Below are 19,995 nucleotides of genomic sequence, written 5' to 3'. Positions count from 1 at the left end.
ACTTTTTATCTATCAAAAAGTGTTTACAGCACTAAACCTTTCATCCAAAATCTAAATTGTTGTATTTGTAAATTCCAAAAGCTAGTATAAAGAAGTAATAGTGGTATAAAGAGCACTTGTGGGTTTAACCAATCTTGTTTTTTTGTACAATTCTCCTTTAAAAGGGGCATGGCAGGGGTGTGTCCTATGCCTGCATACTTTTGCTGATAGGTGTCCCTCATTCCCATCTCAAAAAGTTGGGAGTTATGGGAGTGTGTACCTACTTTAGAGTGGGACTTCCTGTCCCACTTCCTCCTGCCTGCTCTTGGGCGCCTAGGTGACTCCTCCTCCCTCCCTAGGCGGCCCCTCCTTCTCTGCAATCTTCTGGGACACGCACAGGTCCCAGAAGATTGCCTGGCCACTAGCGCATGGGCAGTGCGTACCCGGCCGTGAAGCTGAAAGCTGTGACGGCCGGGTGCCCACAGTTGCTAGGACGGCGCCGGTGGAGAGGAGAGGGAGAGGAGCGAGGCTCCGGGCGCCCGCATCGCTGGACTGTGGGACAGGTGAGTGTTTTTGTTTTTTTTACTTTTTGTAGCTGCTGACTTTTAATAAACTAAAAAAAGTGTGGAACTCCGCTTTAGTTTGCCTCTTTACCTAATGCTGATAAATTTTAAATGTTTTTTTAGGCTGAAGGTGTTTTACCTTCATGTATTCTATGCGTGAAGGAAAAGATCTTCAGTATGCACCTCTCACCCCCCAACCCCCCTTATACTTACCTGAGCCCGATTCAATGAGAGTCAATGGGAATGGTCAATGTCAATCACAGCCAGTGAAGAGGGGGTTGGGGGTTGAGACGATCCCCACTCTGTGTGTCTTATGGATACACAAAGCAGGGCTCGGGAGCGAGCACGCATGAGTGCCCCCCATAGCAAGTGTCAGCAGGGGGGGGAGGAGCCAGAAGTGCCAGCGGGGGACCCAAGAAGAGAAAGATCAGGGCTGCTCTGTGCAAAACTATTGCACAGAGCAGGCAAGTATAACATGTTTGTTTGTTTTTTTTCCTTTTATTATCACTTTTAAAGAACTTTTTGGGATCCTTTTTTTTTTTTTTTACCTTGTTGTTCTGAATTAGCAATTTATTGTAGCACCTGTTGCACTTTATTCACCATTTGTTTACACAGTTGTATGCATTTTTTAATATGTTTGAGATCACATTAACACATCTTCTAATAATATTACTACATGAAGAGCACTTTACTTATTCATAAATTGTGGTATATTAGCACTTTATAAGCTGTTTGTATAGGTTTTGAATGTAGCACCATTATATAATTGCTGTTTCCTTACCTCCCAGTAGACACCATCGAAAAAACAGTTCTCCTCTGAAGGATCCCCCCAAAATGGCAATTTCAGTAATAATCCTAAAAAAAAAAAAAAAAAAAAAAAAAAAAGAAGATAAGGAACTGAAGTGCTGTGGCCATGAATACTTCATTTGATATAAAGTCAACAGAACGGTACACATGCTGTGGCCATGATGCTTTGCTTCATGTCCACAGCAATAATTACATCCAGTCTCTTTCAGTAGATGCGACCCATTTAAGTGAATGGGGCTGCTCTGCAAGCTCAACAAAACCATGTGCAATGCATGTGGCCAGGGCCATAGATAAGGGGGTACCACAAGTCCTCATGCATGGGGCGCAGGGCAGCAAGGGGGTCCAGGCACCAGGGTGGATTGGATGTGGACAGGGAGGGTGATCGGTGTGTCAAGGGGCAATTACTGGAACCAATCCCCTGCACAGCTCTCTCTGCAGCAGCTCAAAGATGGTTCTTCTCTCCCTCTTGTTGGCTTTCAGCTGCCACAGAGAGAGCCATTCAAAGGATCAGTTGCAGTAATTGCCCCCACCCTCCGCCACACTGATCACCCTCCCTGTGCACCATACGTTTCCCCTCTGCTGCCCAGGCCCCCCTGTGTGCTCCCCCTCCCCACCCCCACAGTGCTCCTGGCTTCTCTCCTCTCCTTCCCACTGGCAGCTGCAAACACACAATACGATCCTTCAAGATTGAGAGTGGGGGAAGGGTCCAGTAAATATGTCATATTTACCAGCCCCTTCCTCCTCTGAATGCACACAATCAGTGATCGGTACCGATCACTCACTGTGTTCATTCATAACTGAAGCATTGGCTGTATGGGGCCCCGTGTCAGGTTGTCCGTACGGGGCCCCGTGTCAGGCTGTCCGTACGGGGCCCCGTGTCAGGCTGTCCTTACGGGGCCCCGTGTCAGGCTGTCCTTACGGGGCCCCGTGTCAGGCTGTCCTTACGGGGCCCCGTGTCAGGTTGCCTGTATGGGGCCCCATGTCAGGTTGGCTGTATGGGGCCCTGTGGTTTCTAACAGCAGCCCTACATGTGGCTGTGGCGCACTAGTGCAGTGATCAAGGAGTCAAAGCAGGTGGTGATACAACACCTCCTCATCACCTGTCAAATGCCCTCTGAAGAACCATCTGAATACAGATGGCTCTTCAAAGAGTAGTAAGAACAAGCCTTTACAGGATTGGTGGAGTTTTTAAGCTAATAGTGCACCCTTTAGTCATTTGTGATTAAATATATTCTGCCAGCCCTAGAAAATGATACTTTTGATAAATTTGAAACCCTATGGCTTATCTGGATTGATTACTCCACTTCAGATGCCCTAAAAAACTTGCTAACACCGTCTAGTTAACTGACTCTGACCGGACCCTTCAGTGTGCTGTGCCAGGGCCTGCTCGTCTTCCCCAACCCTCCTTACCCCTATCTATTCCCTCCTCTCGATTTCTTTCCCCCTTTATATTCTCCTTTTCTCTTCTTTGATTCATACTACAAGGCCTCAGAACAGGCGATTCTCGGTTGTATCATGCATCGGATATTTTACAACTAACTGTACATAAATTAGCCAAGCTAACATACGTTTATGTATCTATATTGTACTGGCCTATATTTAAAGTATGCTAAATAAGCAGACTGTTTTTTTTTAATGTTATTAATGTATTGAACGTACTATTGTAATATGCTTGCCAATGTTTCACCTTGTAAAAACCCAATAAAAACATATTTGAATCTAAATACATTCTGCCACGTCACAACATACGGCACCAATTTACCAGCGGCTCCTGCAGGGGTAGCGCTACAAATATATTATTGCACAGCATAAAATCCTGATTTGACAGACATCAACTATGATAAGGATTGGATGCTTGTTCTCCTTTAGGGGGAAAATGTGTCTAATCCGCCTCATGTACCTTGTATTATAAGGGTATTTGGCTGTGACAGACCCAACCAGGACAGGGGCCTTTGGATGGTTCTGCAGGGTGGCCTCTTGCCTACTGACTATGGGCCATGGCTTTTAAGGGAACACTACTCTTTGGGAGATGCGTGCCTGGGCGGTCTTGCTTCAGATTGAACTATAACGATATTAGTTATATGAACTATAACTAAGCTGTGTTTAGGGGATTTCTCACCTGAGTCTTGGCTGTTATCCAGAACTCAGGTGATCAATAACCCTTTTTTTTACATATACCTTTATTCCAGTAATACCGAAGATAATATCTATTTGACTTGTGTTGGAGTGTCATTTAAAGGTGCCTGCAAGAAGATGTCTGAACCCAGAGTGTCAGGTGGGTCGGGGTGTTCACAGCATCAGGGCGGTGAAGTTGAACCGGTAAATCAAAGCCGCCCTCAAGGGGGCAGTGCTACATCTAATTTAAGGGTCTCTGGTTATCGGTGTTCTGCTTGCCAGATTTTGCCAAGTACTGCTCAAGATTACATTTAGAAATTTACAAGGACCTATAACTACACAGTGCAGACCTGTTAAGCCACATTTAGATAATACATTTAGTAACATTGAAAAATTGTAAATGTCAGTATTGGAAGCAAGTACCTACCCACTAGAGTTCCTCCCACAAATGAAAAGGCCAGGGACACAAATATGCCTGCAGCTTGATATCCACCTTGTACACTGGGTGTTCTGGTTGCATATGCACCTTCAAATCTGAAAAATTCTGCGAGACTGAAAAGCAAAGAAAGCATTTAGTGCTACAGATTAGTGACTAAGATCAAAGCAGGAAATGTAGAATTTAGGAGCTTTTACTGATGACTAATCTGAATCATTGCTTTGCTACAGCTAAATAGGTTTTGGTAGGATTTGCCCTCAAGGCAGATTTGAATACGGACTGGTTGCATATTTCACTTCCTCTACCTCTCTACTATGTGTTGTATGTCTCCTGCTCATCACTCTGTTCTGTTCCCATATGTATGGTGGCTCCACCCTACCTGTAGCTATTTATTGATGTGTATGTTCTCCTCTTGTTGGGTATGTATAGCTTTTTTTTTTTTTTTGCATCCAACTCCTGTACTGTTTCCCAAACCCAGAACTAAAAATGTAATCTACTGCAGTTTACCAATCATTAGATGTGGTGGATTAATTTGTTTTCTTTTTTTCAGGCTTTTTTTCCCTTCTGCTTTCACCTGATGATCTGGGCAGTAACACACTTCCTGTAATGGAGTGCCCCTACTCTGGATGAATGAGCACAGGGGGCGCAGAGATAGCAGAATTGTCAGAGTGTTGCCTGAAGGTCAGGGTAGAATTAAATATACAAGCAGATTTACATGCATTCACAAAATGAAGGCAAACTCCAGCTCACACTTTAAAAACAGTTTTTTTATTCCTTTTAGGATAAAGGTTTAACATTAAAAAATAAAAGCTGATCATTGTAAGCTCCCATATCAGTGTTAAATGGGTTGTCTCTGTAAACTGATAATTCTGGAAGAGAGCATGTGTCAGGACTTGGATCACCTGCTGGTGGCCCATGGTTCCCAGAGAGGAAGGTTGTAGTTCCAGTGTCAACCAGCGGGTGTCTTCCAGCAGCCAGCAAATCCCGGTATTCAGTCTCCACCTGATGCTGGCTGCTGTGAGGGTAATTAGTTCCTCCTCTACTGTTCCCTGGTGCTTCAGGGTTTTGCTTTGCTAGCCAGGTACTTCTTGCCATTAAATCCTGAATCTGATACCCGTCTTTTTCTTGTACCTGTACCCCGCTGCCTCATATCTGCTCCCCTAGTTCCTGATCCCAGTCCTGGTCCCCCCCCCCCTTTCATTACACCTTCAGTTTTACCCTGTGATCTGTGTTTGGATATATTGTATATAGTTAGTTGCTAGTTAGGTATTTTTGTCAGTTGGTTATGGTTCACCTGTATTTTCACATTGGCTGCGTATTTTGCTGGTGTTTGGATGGGTTTTGTTTCACTGTTAATAAACTTGCTTACATCATATATAGTCTGGCTTCACTTTCTTAAGTGTAGCTACACAGATCTGGAAATCCCTGCAGTTCGTATCCCTGACAGCTTGTTCTTTTGAAAAACAACAGACAGGCTGGATTAGCTGATGAAAATAGAAGAAAGAAAGCCTAAAAAAGAAAACTAATGCAACCATCACATTTAAGAATTGGTAAGATTACTCTGATCTTTCTGATGTCTACTAAGTAGTTTTTTTATTTTTTTTAAATGAACGTTTATATGAATATTTGGCACAAATGTTCTTAAAGAAAAATAAATATTTCAAAACAAATGTCTACTAGAGTATGGCCATCTTTAGCCCCGTCTTGAGTGTCTATAAGAATTCCAGGCCACCTTCTTGTCCAGCACTAGCTGATGGGTTGTTTCTGCATCTGTGTGTTTGCTTCTAGCAAACTTCTGACCTATTACCTATTTATCTTGAACCTGTCACCAGTCTGCCCCTGTTAATCCTCTATTTGTTAGATTATTTCATTAGCAAGAGTTAAAGCCTGGGAATTAGCCACACAACTCTATCTCTACATCCAAAGTTCTGGGGAAGGCCAGGGATTCCATGGTCCTGCCCTCTTGTGGTGAGTCAGTCACCCAACGATGACCCAACCTATAGTCTCTGCTTCCTCTGCTTCCTTCGTCACTGTGTATCATAGTTGTCTAGTCTCAGTTAGTTTACATGGTTCTGACCCCTGCTTCTGTCTGACTACATCCTTTGGCATTGGACTAGTGGCCATGCTTTACTTTACAATAATGTCTGTGCTTCTCCTTGAACCAATATTAGAAATGTCTAAACTCCTTAAATCCAACCAGCAATCTTCTATTGATCCTGGTGGCTGATACAAGAAAGAAGCTGTTGACCCACCACCCACAAAATAGGAGAACTTGAACCTCAAGGGCCATACTAATTAGCATTCAAATTCTTTACTGCCTAGATCAGGGGTCTCCAAACTATCTAAACAAAGGGTCAGTTTACTGTCCTCAAACACTTTAGCAGGGACTGTGGACCTTTGGAAATAGATAATCTCTCAGGCTTGGTGGTCAGTGGGAATAAAAAAATAACATAGTACCCCCTGTGCCCCATCATTGGTATTAGTTGAAGAAATAGTGCCCACATCATTGGTGTCAGTGGAAGGAATAGTGCTACTATTGTTGGCTTCAGTGGGGAGAATAGTGCCACATCGTTGGTGTCAATAGAGGAAACAGTGCCCCATTATTTGTGTCAATGGAAAGAATAGTGCCCCATCGTTGGTGTCAGTGGGAGGAATAGTGACCCATCATTGGTGTCAGCGGGGAGAATAGCGCCCCATCGTTTGTCATTGGAAGGAATAGCGCCCCATCAATGATGTCAAAGGAAGAATTTATGCTCCGTTTTTGTCAATGGGAGGAATAATACCCCACTGTTGGTATCAGAGGAAGGAATAGTGCTTTGTATCAGTGGGTGGAATAAAAAGTGTGTCTCAAGGGCCGGATGAATGCAAGCAAAGGGCCACATCCAGCCCACCGGCTGCAGTTTGGAGACCACTGGCCTAGACTATAAAATATATAACCATCATACTATGGGCTGCTATCATCTGTTTAGTGCAACAAAAAGAATGAGAAGGCATTCTGAAAAATAGCATGCTTCCAGCAATGTCCTCACCCAGCTGTTGTGTACACTGCTTCAGTGGCGCAAGCTGCCGTTACTGCTCCTACAATCCCTCCGATTATTCCTGGCATTCCATGGAGATTATGAATTCCGCAAGTATCATGGAGATTTATTTTTGAGTACAATAAAGGCTGTAAAATAGGATCAAAAAGATTTTATTGTAGCAAACAAATATGATTTCAGGCATTTTCCTTTGGCATGAATTGAGAGATAGTAATTACCGTATTTATCGGTGTATAACACGCACAGACGTATAACACGCACATTCATTTTAAGAGGGAAGTTTCAGGAAAAAAACTTAAATTTTAAATAAGGAACTTTGAAACAAAATAAGGGTCAGTGCCCATCTGCAGCCTCACCATTGGCATCAATGCAGCCTGATCAATATCCATCTGCAGCCTCATCAGTCCACATCAATGCAGCAGCCTCACCACTGCCATCAATGCAGCCTGATCGATGCCCATCTGCAGCCTAGAGGGGACAGGGAGGGGGGCGGGACGAGCGTCGACTGATTACATACAGTGAGAATCTCCTATGATAGACAGAACAGTAGTCCAATGGCGGCCCAGGAGACGGGACTTCCTACTACAGAGGCCGCCAAGTAAACAGGTGATTCTCACTGTATGTAATCTGACGGCTCTCGTCCTGCCCCCCTCCCTGTCCCCTCCGAGGCAGCTAAAATTGAAGTATTGGCGTATAACACGCATACACTATTTGCACCCGATTTTTATGGTGAAAAAGTGAGTGTTATACGCCAATAAATACAGTAAATCCCTTTTAAAGATAACCATCAAGATAAAGAGGGGCTTGCTAACTGTGGTTGTAAAAAAAAAAAAAAATTACGAATGAGTCAAGTAAATAACGCCTTGACTCATTTGCAGTTCTTGGACTCCAAGATACGTGTAGCACATTGGGGTTCTTGGACTTTCCCCAGCTTTTAGGCTTTGGAAGTGCTTTTACCATTTGTACACATTATAATATGGGTACTGTATGTTATTTTTCCCAGCCACCTCTCCTTCCCAATGAGAAAGGATACAAAGTCCACTTTATTTTAATGCTATGAATCCACTTCTGAGTTTCTAGTTGTTGGATTCCCATTTGAAGAACATATGTCTCTTATAAACAGTTCAGACCAAAGGGAGCTGGGAAGCTTTTTTACAGTCGACTCCCAGCTGTTTAGTATAAATGATCTGAGTGGCTATAGAGCCACCCGATCACTTTTATTGCAATGTTAAAGGGCCCCCCTCCCCACTTCCCTTCATGGTTCATGGGGTCTTTAAGATGGAGCGCAGAAAGAGCTCAGGGAACATCCATTCCTCAATCTCCTGTGTGATGAATGATGCTGGAAACTACAATTATTTCTTTATTTCCCCTTTTCAGTTCATTTGTTCCTCAGAATTTTAGCTTGATTAGCTGCAGTACAGGGCAGGGGAGACCATTGGTGTTCCATAGACCCCTAAGGGTTGATTTTACTAAAAAACTGGAGCGTGCAAAATCTGGTGCAGCTCTACAGAGAAACCAATCAGCTTCCAGGTTTTATTGTCAAAGATTAAATGAATAAGCAGAAATTAGAAGCGGATTGGCTACAATGCATAGCTGCACCAGATTCTGAGTGCTACAGTTTTAGTAAATCCCCCCTAATGTTTACATAAAGAGAGCCTGTCACCTGCCCATGCTATCATATAGGGAGCTTGTTTTATGCTATACATATAAAAAATGTAAAAGCAATCCCATTGTTCAACGCACACACACAAATGCAAATATACATCTATGGCATTGCTCCAAGCATGTAAGATGTCAACACAAACCTCAAAGTGAGAGAAAAAAAATCTGGGGCCATAACTCATTGTTAAATCTAAATTGATAAATTGTAAATGTTTTTAAAGCTTTGCCTATGGACAATTCTGAAAAAAAGTTTTTTTTTTGCATGCAATGCAATCTTAACCACTTGCGGACCGGCCACTGTAGATATAGTGTTACAGGGCGGCCACTCTGCGCCAGATCGCATACCTAGTATGTGATCTGGCACTTCCAGACCTGGGGAGCTGATGCGGCCCAGTCCTGCTGTGACCACACACAGCAGGAGCCCAGCGGGTGATAGCGCAGACTTAATGCCCGCCGGCACCCGCTGATTGTTCAGTACACAGGCAGAACAGCGATCTGCCTATGTAAACAAGGCAGAACGCCGGTCTGTCAGTAGGAAAGGCATGGATCCCGTTTTCCTGAAAAGCAGGGACACGGATCTATGCCTTCCCTTAGTAAAACCACCTCCCCACACACTTAACCCTTTGATTGCCCCTGAAGTTAACCCCTTCCCTGCCAGTGTCATAAGGAAAACTGACAGTGCATATTTTTTAGCCCTGATCACTGTATTAGTGTCAAAAGTGTCTGATTTGTCCGCCACAATATCACAGTCCTGCTATAAGTTGCTGAACGCTGCCATTACTAGTAAAAAAAATAAAAATAAATAAATAATCAATAAAATAAAAACATTCCCTAGTTTGTAGACGCTATAACTTTTGCACCAACCAATCAATATACGCTTGTTGGGATTGTTTTACCAAAAATATGTAGCAGAATACATATTGGCCTAAACGGATGAAGAAATTTGGATTTCATTCAGTTTTTATTGGATATGTTTTATAGCAGAAAGTAAAAATGATTTTCTTTTCCAAAATTGGCGCTGTTTTTTAGTTTATAGCGCAAAAAATAAAAACCGCAGAGGTGATCAAATACCACCAAAAGAAAGCTCGATTTGTAGGCATTAAAAGGACAAAAATTTTATTTGAATTATTTTAAAATATATTAAAATTTTAATTTATCACACGACTGCGCAATTGTCAGTTAAAGTAACGCAGTACCATATCACAAAAAATGGCCTGGTCATGAAGGGGGGGGTAAACCTTCCAGGGGCCACGTGGTTAAGGCTTGATGGGTTTGTTATCTATTTACTCAGTGCAACTCAATCTTTTATAGTTTACCAAAAAGTTGTGCATTATATTTTGTGCGTGCACTAAAATGAGTTTTTTACTGAAAACATTTGTGCAAATATTGTGCAACATAAAAAATTGCAACTGCCACCATTTATTCTACAAGGCCTCTTCTTTCAAAAATATACAATTGTTTGGGGTTTTAAGTATTTTTTTCAACAATAAATGCAGAATTTATCGTGTGCAAAAATGATAGAAATTGACCCATGTGCAAAGTGGTTAAATCACCGGTTTTATAAGGGTTGTATTAGTTGCATAAGACACTACTGTATGAACTGCACAGAAATGCACACACATTTTAGACATATTCCTGAAACAAATAGATGATAGAGTCGCTGTTTAGAGCAGGCTAAATAAAGGCAAGGTCAATATTTCACTTACTGAAAGGTAGACAAATCCAAGTGTAGAAATAATTCCACATAAAAATCCAACTATCAGAGATCCATAGGGAGTAAGCATCATTTCCGCAGCGGTCCCAACTGCCACTCCTCCAGCCAGAGTGGCATTCTGAATGTGAACCTGTAACACCAACATTCTATAAGCACAGCATAAATACAGTAACAAATTACACAAACTCTAGGAGATATCTTAGTATGGTGAAGTCTACATCATAAAACACCCCTCTGGCATTATCCAAATAAGATTTTTGCTATATAGGTCTGAGTGTCAAGACTTTGAAAGATCAGAACAGGTCTATACATATATGTATTTGCCCCAGTGTCAGTACAGAGCAGAAGTGAAGCCACACATTAATACGAAGGCTCAACCAAAAGTAATGCAAAAGTGGTCATAAGTTTTTATTAAGTTACAGTGGAACCTTGGTTAACGAGTAATGTGGTTAACGAGCGTTTTGAAAGACGAGCAACATTTAAAAAAAAAATCCTGACTCGGTTTGTGAGTGTTATCTTGCAAAACGAGCAGAATTCAAGCTAATGTGGTGTGCAGTACCGCATTTGGCCAGAAGTGCGGGGGCGCCGGTTACACTCAGAGCGGTTCGGAGCCGTTCGGAAATACTCGGAAATACCCTGTTCCCGAGTGTTTCCGAGTTCAGCTGAGCTGTCCCCAAGTATTTACGAGGCTCTCCGGCGCCCCCCACCTCTGGCCACATATGGTATTGCATGCAATAGAAGTCAACGTGGAACGAACTATCTTTTGTTTCCATTGACTTCCATGGGGAAACTCGCTTTGATATGCGAGTGCTTTGGATTACAAGCATTCTCCTGGAAGAGATTATGCTCATAATTCAAGGTTCCACTGTACATTGTTCAAATTGCACACATTGGTAGAGTAACTCTTCCTGTTTAGCAACTCTTCATCTTCATTTTCATTGCAGGTAAATAATGGATTCAAATCAGAAGCAACGTGTCGTCATTGGGTTCTTGATATAGGAGGGGTGCAGGCTGACCATGATCTACAGAAGGCTGCAGATTGTTTACAGAGATGACACCATTTAAACTTCTTCATCCGTCTCTGCAAATTGCTCTTGTCAATGGTGTCATCTCTATTAACATTCTGTAGCCTGCAATCCTCCTTCATCAGGGATTCAATGATGGCATGTTGCTTCTGCTTCAAATCCATTATTTACCTGCAATGAAATAGAATAATAATATTAATAATAATAACAATTACTATAGAGGGAGAGTTGCTCTACCAATATATGACATTTGAATGACCTATGTAAGTTAATAAAAAATGTATGCCCACTTTTGCATTACTTTGGATCCACCCCTCGTATATACTGTATGTGTCAGTACAGATTAGATTAGCGCCACACAATACTGGTTCATGTTGATGTGGTATGCAGCTACCATCTACAGCAGGGATATGCAATTAGCGGACCTCCAGCTGTTGCAGAACTACCATGAGGCATAGCAAGACAGCCACAAGCATGACACCCAGAGGCAGAGGCATGATGGGACTTGTAGTTTTGCAACAGCTGGAGGTCCTCTAAATGCATATCCCTGATCTACAGTATATTTGGAAGTGTTTGCAACGGAAACCCCTATTACAAAATAGAAACAGGCTAATGGGTTCTCTTTTTTTCTGCCCAATATTTCAGTATTTTTCAAGATGTACTTGGAACATGTAGCGCTATCCCTGAAAGAATTGCTTGGTAATTTGGGTTCTCTGTTCCAAGCCTCAACTCCAAGAACAACTTTAATTCCTCTGACACACCAGGTTGATTGAAGGTTACTGCAAGCATGTCAGGAAGCTAGTTCAGCTAATGCCAATTCTCATACAGCTAATGTGAATTCTTCTGCAGCTACTGCTCATTCACATACAGCTAATGGTCAGGCACATGAACCAGCACACAGGTGAGCTCAGGCTAATGTCCAGCATGCACTGACATGTAGGTGCATTTCTGTGAACCAGCGCACATCTCGTGCACGTCTTCGCGCATTGGCGCCAAACGGCCTATTTAAAGGAGACCCTGCTGGATGTTCTTCAGCTTGCCCTGATCCATGTTACTGTGTTCTCACCTGTGCTAACTGATCTTCCGTAGCTGACCTGGCTTGTTCCTAACCTCGCCCTGTGGATTCTTACCTTGGCTTGCCTCTGACTATTCTCTGAAAAGAAGGGGAGGACTTGGATATAAAAATATACCAAGAGAGAGTAACTCCAAAGGGAACCACACAGCAGTGTAATAGTCACAAAAATAGAAAATATTTATTAATAAGGTTTCCACAAAAAGACAACATTCACCACACCACAGTAAAAACCATTAAAGACAACGTTGTCAATAGTGTTAAAAACAAAGAAAAAAACCCAGGCTCACATGCATTTCCTCACTCTCATATCAACAGTCAACCATATGCAGGGATGAGGCACTTAGTTGAAAGCAATGATGGCCAAGGAATTGCTGAGACAGTTGTGAATCTAGCTAGACCAAGGATTTGGACACATTAAAAATAGTCCTTGTAAACAATGAGGGGTACCAATCCATCCGTATTGTGTGGACTGCTTGTTGATTAAACAGATGCCTGCAGGCGCTTAATGGAAGATGAAGGATCAGATCAACTAGCATGTGCAAAGGCTGGCAGGAGAACGGAGGCAAGGGGGATGAACTGTTGATGTTACAGCCTTATATGTGAAAGTGAGGGGACATCCACTCAGCGGTGGAAGCGGCAGTGCAGTGGAGGATGAATGGAATGTGAACTGAGTCTCTGGAACAAGCTCACCCAAAGCTGTGCTGATGCTTCTTCCTCACTGACAGATCTGTTCGTGTAGATGGCGGGCCACCAGTGAAATCTCTTTCAAAGTTCCACGGACCGCCGGATCAGCGGATCAGCAGGAGGGCTGATGCGGATGTGGAGGCAGTGGCGGCTGGTGCTCAAAATTTTTGGGGGGCGCAAACAAACTGAAAAATTCTGAAAAAAAACCCATCAATTGCAGCCTCAGTGTACCATCAATCGCAGCCACTGTGCCATCAATCGCAGCCATTGTGCCCATCAAACGCAGCCACTGTGCCCATCAATTGCCGCCACTGTGCCCATCAATTGCCGCCACTGTGCCATCAAATGCAACCACTGTGCCCATAAAATGCAGCCATTTTGCCCCATGAAATGCAGCCACTGTGTCCATCAATTGTCCCCACTGTGCCATCCAACGCAGCCATTGTGCCCATCAATTGCCGCCACTGTGCCCCATCAAACGCAGCCACTGTGCCATATCAAATGCTGCCAGTTTGGCCCCCCCCGCGCCGGCCCGCTGTCTGCACCTACCTGTCACGGTGGGACAGCTCCTCGATGAAATCTTAATAAATATTTTCTATTTTTGTGACTATTACACTGCTGTGTGGTTCCCTTTGGAGTTACTCTCTCTTGGTATATATTTATATCCAAGTCCTCCCCTCCTTTTCAGCCTGTTATTGAACTCCGGGATCCCCCACCCCTCAATAGGGGTGAGCCTGTGAATTTTCACTTCACTTCTAATTCAATCAAGTGTTGATTTTTCCCTGTTTTTACCTATTCATCTCTGACTATTCTCTACCTGATCTCCTGGTTCTGACTTCGGCTTGCTACTGGACCTTGCTTTGCCTGCTTCCCTGACAAAGCACCTTTAACTTGGTTGGGATTTAGTACCAGGAAATAGACACAAGACCGTCTAGTGGTAAATTAACTCAATGTATTGGTATGGGTTAGAATAAATGGTGGTTTGAGCATAAATGAACATACAGAAGGTTGGTTCAGACACGGTCCACAAGACAGTATCATTACTATTCCAAGGTGATTTATAATAGAGTTTTATGCCACTAGACTGGGATTAATTATTAAGTGGTTGTAAAGCCACTTTATCTTCATAGAATCCCGTGATAGATAAAGTTATGTGCCCCAGTGTATGTTGCTTATAAAAAATATTCCACTTTATACCTTATTTCAGAGTGCCGCTCGGCGCTCACGTGACCGCCCGCCGCTCTCCTGATCCGACAACTAGAATCCCCCACTGACATCAACCAGGGGGAAGGGAAGAGAAGGAGATAGGCGGGTGGTCCAGTAAGCCCCGAACAGCGCTCTGAAATAAGGCATAAAGCTGCATATTTTTTATGAGGCACATACACTGGGGCACATAACTTTATCTAACACAGTGGATTCTATGAAAATAACAAAGTTATGATAGCAGCAGGAGGGGAGGGGCAAGCACTGACACTAGCTGACAGGCAGGGAGGAGGGGGATATGGGAGAGAGGAGAGACAGTGGGATGATGGAGGCACGTAAACTGACCACGGTATCATGGCTCAGCAGCCATGATAAACATGGTCAATGTACAGCAGGGAGGGCAGCACCAGGCAGCATCAGTCAGGTATTTTAGATGATAGAAAGGGACAAATTATACAGCACAAGCACTGTGCAATTATTCATGCTTAAAAGGAACAGGATCAATTTATTTTGTTTGTTTTTTAAGGGTATCAGCTGATGTAACTGCAATTTGAACAATAGTACTATAACTAGTCTAGATTGCACTCTAGGGGAATAGCTAGGCTATGGTGCAATGTCCCCTGAGAAGTACCTCTTAATACAAGCAGTAGGTGAAGGTCTCCAACCTTAATGAGACAGTCTTTAGTGCTAACGCTTCGGCTGACTATCATTGGGGCCCAGTTGTACTGTTGGTGCACATGGATATAGTCCCAATAAAGCCTGCAGGCCGCAATAAGACTTCTAGATGGATGTATGATCAGTTATTAAAGGGCTCAGTCTCTCTAGCAGCAGATAGTAAATCTGCACAGGAGCAGCTCACCAGTCCCAACCATATTGCAGTTCACCATCCGGTCACACACAATGATTAGTCCACTCTCTGCTCCACATCCAGGTGACTCTGGCTGTCAACACACTTGGACCCAGCACTTCGGCTCAAGCTCAAGCCATTGTTATGCAGCATCGGAGGTGCACACTGAACAGTGATGTACACTCTCCAGACTCCCTCATGGCAAGAGGAAGCCGTGTCCCCTACAGCATGAAAAAATGCAGCTTTTTCCCTACCTACTAGTTCTTCTTCAGAGTCTGGTGGGGACTATAGTTCAGGCCCCATTACTTTCAGAGGGCAGCACTCTCAGGGGGACTACATGGTCCATGATCCTTCCCCAGCCTTTCCTGGTTGGTCCCTCTGATGCTTGCCAGGTGGAGGGGAGGGTGGGCGAGTGGCGGATCATGCTCAGGACGAGAGAAAGTTGTTGCACAACACACAAACCGCTGTTTGCACAGATCCCAGCAGTGGGGTGAGGGAGCAGTCACACTGTGGGCAAGGCATTCACCTACATTACCCTTATTGCATACAACCATATTAAATAGTTTGCTATTAAGAATGCAGATAATGCTACATTTGTGGCTAGCATAAAAGTTTCTGTTCAAGTGTCAGTACAATGACGATCTTTCATGAATGCACAAGGCTTGGATCTGCAATTTATATTTGTCAGAATCACTGGCCTACTTGGCATTCCTGGGTCTCATGATACTGGTTCCAATCCAACAGTGGAAGTCCCCTCTTTACAAATGCACCCAACTGACTGAGACCCCATACACTTTTCTTTTAGATTTACCAAAACCATGTAGTGCAAGGGCCTGCCTGATTGCATACAAATTGAAACTTTTATAGTTTGACCTCATATTATATGGTTTTGGTAAATCTGAAGGAAAAAATCTACATAAAAATTGTATAGTGTGTATCTGGCTTTACCTAATAGAAAAGTAAGGAGCTGTAAGCCAATAACCTGAATAGACAATTGTACCCAAAAGGGGTGTACCAAAGAGGATCAACTTATCAAGGCAGCAGAGGTAAAATATTCTTTATTGATGCAAAAATAAGTAAAAAGCAGATCAATATCACCCACACTTTCTTCATTAGTTTAAAAATTAATGAACAAATGAGTTCATGACTACAAGACAGCACTTTCCGAGGTGTAAATGTGTACAGACCAATATAGAAATACAACTGCTTCACCAAGCCTGGCAAAATTTAAACATATATAAGACTAGTATAGTTTACATTTCAAAAATACTTCTTTTCCAAACTCGCTCATCCACACTATATTGCCAAAAGTATTGGGCCACCCCTCCAAATCATTTAGTGGAGGGGGGATTATGGTGTGGGGTTGTTTTTCAGGGGTTGGGCTTGGCCTCTTATTTCCAGTGAAGGGAACTCTTAAGGCATCAGCATACCAAGACATTTTGGACAATTACTTGCTCCCAACTTTGTGGGAACCATTTGGGGATGGCCCCTTCCTGTTCCAACATGACTGCCCACCAGTGTACAAAGCAAGGTCCATAAAGACATGGATGAGCAAGTTTGGGTGGAGGAACTTGACTGGCCTGCACAGAGTCCTGACCTCAACCAGACAGAACACCTTTGGGATGAATTAGCGTGGAGCCTGCAAGCCAGGTCTTCTCGTCCAACGTCAGTGCCTGCCCTCACAAAAGCGCTTCTGGAAGTATGGTCAAACATTCCCATAGACACACTCCTAAACCTTGTGGACAGCCTTCCCAGAAGAGTTGAAGCTGTTATAGCTGCAAAGGGTGGGCCAACTCAATATTGAACCCTACGGACTAAGACTTGGATACCATTAAAGTTCACGTGCGTGTCAAGGCAGGTGTCCCAATATTTTTGGCAATATAGAGTATGTGTCATATGGACAGGATTCAGATATTATACACTCACCATTTCTAATTTACCCGTTTTGCTGGTTACACTGGAGATAGCAACAGTCGTGAGAACACAAGAAGCCAGAGAGCAATATGTATTAATGGCTGCTCTGTGCTGGGCATCACCATGATTGGAGATAGCTGAATTAAAGCTGGGCCAGTACATCCACAAATACAATGTCCCTGTATATACACAAAAGAGGAAATGGTTAAAAAAAATGCACTCTTTAGTTTTACATTAAGAACTACTTTTTAGTGCGGCAGGGTGGCAGCTGCAGGCTAAGCGACGTACTAGTACATTGCTCAGCACATGTATACTGGCACGCCCACGGGACCCGCAGCAGCGTGAACTTGTGACCACTGTGTCCGGTGGGCACAGCAGATAATAGTACTTTGTACCTGACTGCTGTGAGCGGCTGGGGTACCATGTGATCTCTATAACCAATCCTAGGCAAAACAGTCATGAATGACTAGGCCTACAGCTATCACATTCTACCTGGGCCAATCACAGCACCCTTTACCATGTGATTAGCCAATCACGGCATCACAATAGTAAGCAAGCTGGCAAGAAGGAAAGCCCCCTCCTCCCCCCAGATTATTAGTGTGTCACTATGGTCACACTGAACTATTCTGTTGACAGTTTGTAAAAAAGAAAAAATGTGCAAAAAAACAAACTTTATTTAATTTCTTAATTTTTCAAGAAATAGTGACAAACCATTACAACTTCAAAAAAATCACCATGCCTCTTACTAAATATCTCAGACGGTTAACTTTGAGATTAGCTATCAGTACATCAGGATTGATTAATATTCAAATATACAGTATCTCACAAAAAGTGAGTACACCCCTCACATTTTTGTAAACATTTTATTATATCTTTTGATATGATAACACTGAAGAAATGACATTTTGCTACAATGTAAAGTAGTGAGTGTACAGCTTGTATGACAGTGTACATTTTCTGTCACCTCAAAAAAAACCTCAACACACAGCCATTAATGTCTAAGTCGCTGGCAACAAAAGTGAGTACACCCCTAAGTAAAAATGTCCAAATTGGGCCCAAAGTTTTAATATTTTGTGTGGGCAACATTATTTTCCAGCACTGCCTTAACCCTCTTGGACATGGAGTTCACAGGTTGCCATTGGAGTCCTCTTCTACTCCTTCATGACGACATCACAGAGCTGGTGGATGTTAGAGACCTTGTGCTCCCTAGGGTTTAGGTCTGGAGACATGCTTGGCCAGTCCATCACCTTTACCCTCAGCTACTTTAGCAAGGCAGTGGCCGTCTTGGAGGTGTGTTTGGGGTCGTTATGTTTGAATACTGCCCTGCGGCCCAGTCTCCGAACGGAGGGATCATGCTCTGCTTCAGTATGTCACAGTACATGATGGCATTCATGGTTCCCTCAATGATCTGTAGCTCCCCAGTGCCGGCAGCACTCATGCAGCCCCAGACCATGACACTCCCACCACCATGCTTGACTGTAGGCAAGACACACTTGTCTTTGTACTCCTCACCTGATTGCCGCCACACACGCTTGACACCATCTGAACCAATTTTATTTTGGTCTCATCAGACCACAGGACATGGTTCCAGTAATCCTTACCCTTAGTCTGCTGGTCTTCAGAAAACTGTTTGCGGGCTTTCTTGTGCATCATCTTTAGAAGAGGCTTCCTTCTGGGAAGACAGCCATGCAGACCAGTGATGCAGTGTGTGGCATATTGTCTGAGCACTGACAGGCTGACCACCCCCTCCCCCTACCTCTTCAACCTCTGCAGCAATGCTGGCAGTAGTCATACGTCTATTTACCAAAGACAACCACTGGATATGACACTGAGCACGTGCACTCAACTTCTTTGTTTGACCATGGCGAGGCCTGTTCTGAGTGGAATTTGTCCTGTTAAACCGCTGTATGGTCTTGGCCACTGTGCTGCAGCTCAGTTTCAGGGTCTTGGCAATCTTCTTATAGCCTAGGCCATCTTTATGTAGAGCAACAATTTTTTTCAGATCCTCAGAGGGTTCTTTGCCATGAGGTGCCATGTTGAACTTCCAGTAACCAGTATGAGAGAGTGAGAGCGATAACACCGAATGTAACACACCTGCTTCCCATTCACACCTGAGACCTTGTAACACTAACGAGTCACATGACATCGGGGAGGGAAAATGGCTAATTGGACTCAATTTGGACATTTTCACTTAGGGGTGTACTCACTTTTGTTGCCAGCGGTTTAGACATTATTGGCTGTGTGTTGAGTTATTTTGAGGGGGCCGCAAATATACACTGTTATACAAGCTGTACACTCACTACTTTACATTGTAGCAAAGTGTCATTTCTTCAGTGTTGTCACATGAAAAGATAAAATAAAATATTTACAAAAATGTGAGGGGTGTACTCACTTTTGTGAGATACTGTATATACCATAGTTTGAAGACTCTATAACAGTTTGGCCTACATTTATGAAGAAAGATTATTTGTTTGCAAAAGTTTATAACGGAAACTAAGAAAACCGTGTTTTTTTCCAAAATCTTTGGTATTTTTATATTTATAAAGCATTAAAAATAGCACAAAAAAGCTCTTTTGGGGAAAAAAATTATATAAAATTTGCAGTGTTACATGACTGCACAATTTACTGTTAAAGTAGAACAGTGTTTAATCGCAAAAATGCCCTGGTCATGAAGGGGGTAAAACCTTCTGGAGATCAGGTGGTTAAAAATGTATTCGCTGGCTAAAGCATTTGAAGTTGTAAACCTGGTGAGCTGCTAGTGGCCCTCCTGTACTCCCTTTGCAACTCACATAAATGTTGTCTTAACCACTTGCTTACTGGGCACTTAAACCCCCCTCCTATCCAGACCAATTTTCAGCTTTCAGCGCTGACGCAGTTTGAATGACAATTGCGCGATCATACAGCACTGTACTCTAATGAAATTTTTATCATTTT

The 19,995-nt window shown here is 43.1% G+C and overlaps 1 protein-coding gene across 2 annotated transcripts in view; it reads right to left on the bottom strand.

The window, feature by feature from the left end:
- The window catches only part of RHCG (Rh family C glycoprotein), a 151,222-nt gene that overhangs the window by 12,966 nt on the left and 118,261 nt on the right, over positions 1-19,995 (bottom strand). For both annotated transcript variants that reach the window (XM_073618448.1, XM_073618449.1), the window contains exons 5-9: positions 17,074-17,240; positions 10,306-10,443; positions 6,929-7,065; positions 3,891-4,015; positions 1,324-1,397 (exon numbers count right to left, since the gene is read on the bottom strand). In XM_073618448.1, the coding sequence (XP_073474549.1) occupies positions 1,324-1,397; positions 3,891-4,015; positions 6,929-7,065; positions 10,306-10,443; positions 17,074-17,240 (641 nt within the window). The remainder of the gene's footprint in view (positions 1-1,323; positions 1,398-3,890; positions 4,016-6,928; positions 7,066-10,305; positions 10,444-17,073; positions 17,241-19,995) is intronic.

This window comes from Aquarana catesbeiana, linkage group LG03, assembly GCF_042186555.1.
Source record: "Aquarana catesbeiana isolate 2022-GZ linkage group LG03, ASM4218655v1, whole genome shotgun sequence".
Lineage (NCBI taxonomy): Eukaryota > Metazoa > Chordata > Amphibia > Anura > Ranidae > Aquarana > Aquarana catesbeiana.
Note: the sequence above shows the minus strand (reverse complement) of the source record. Positions and strands in the feature narration are given on the sequence as shown.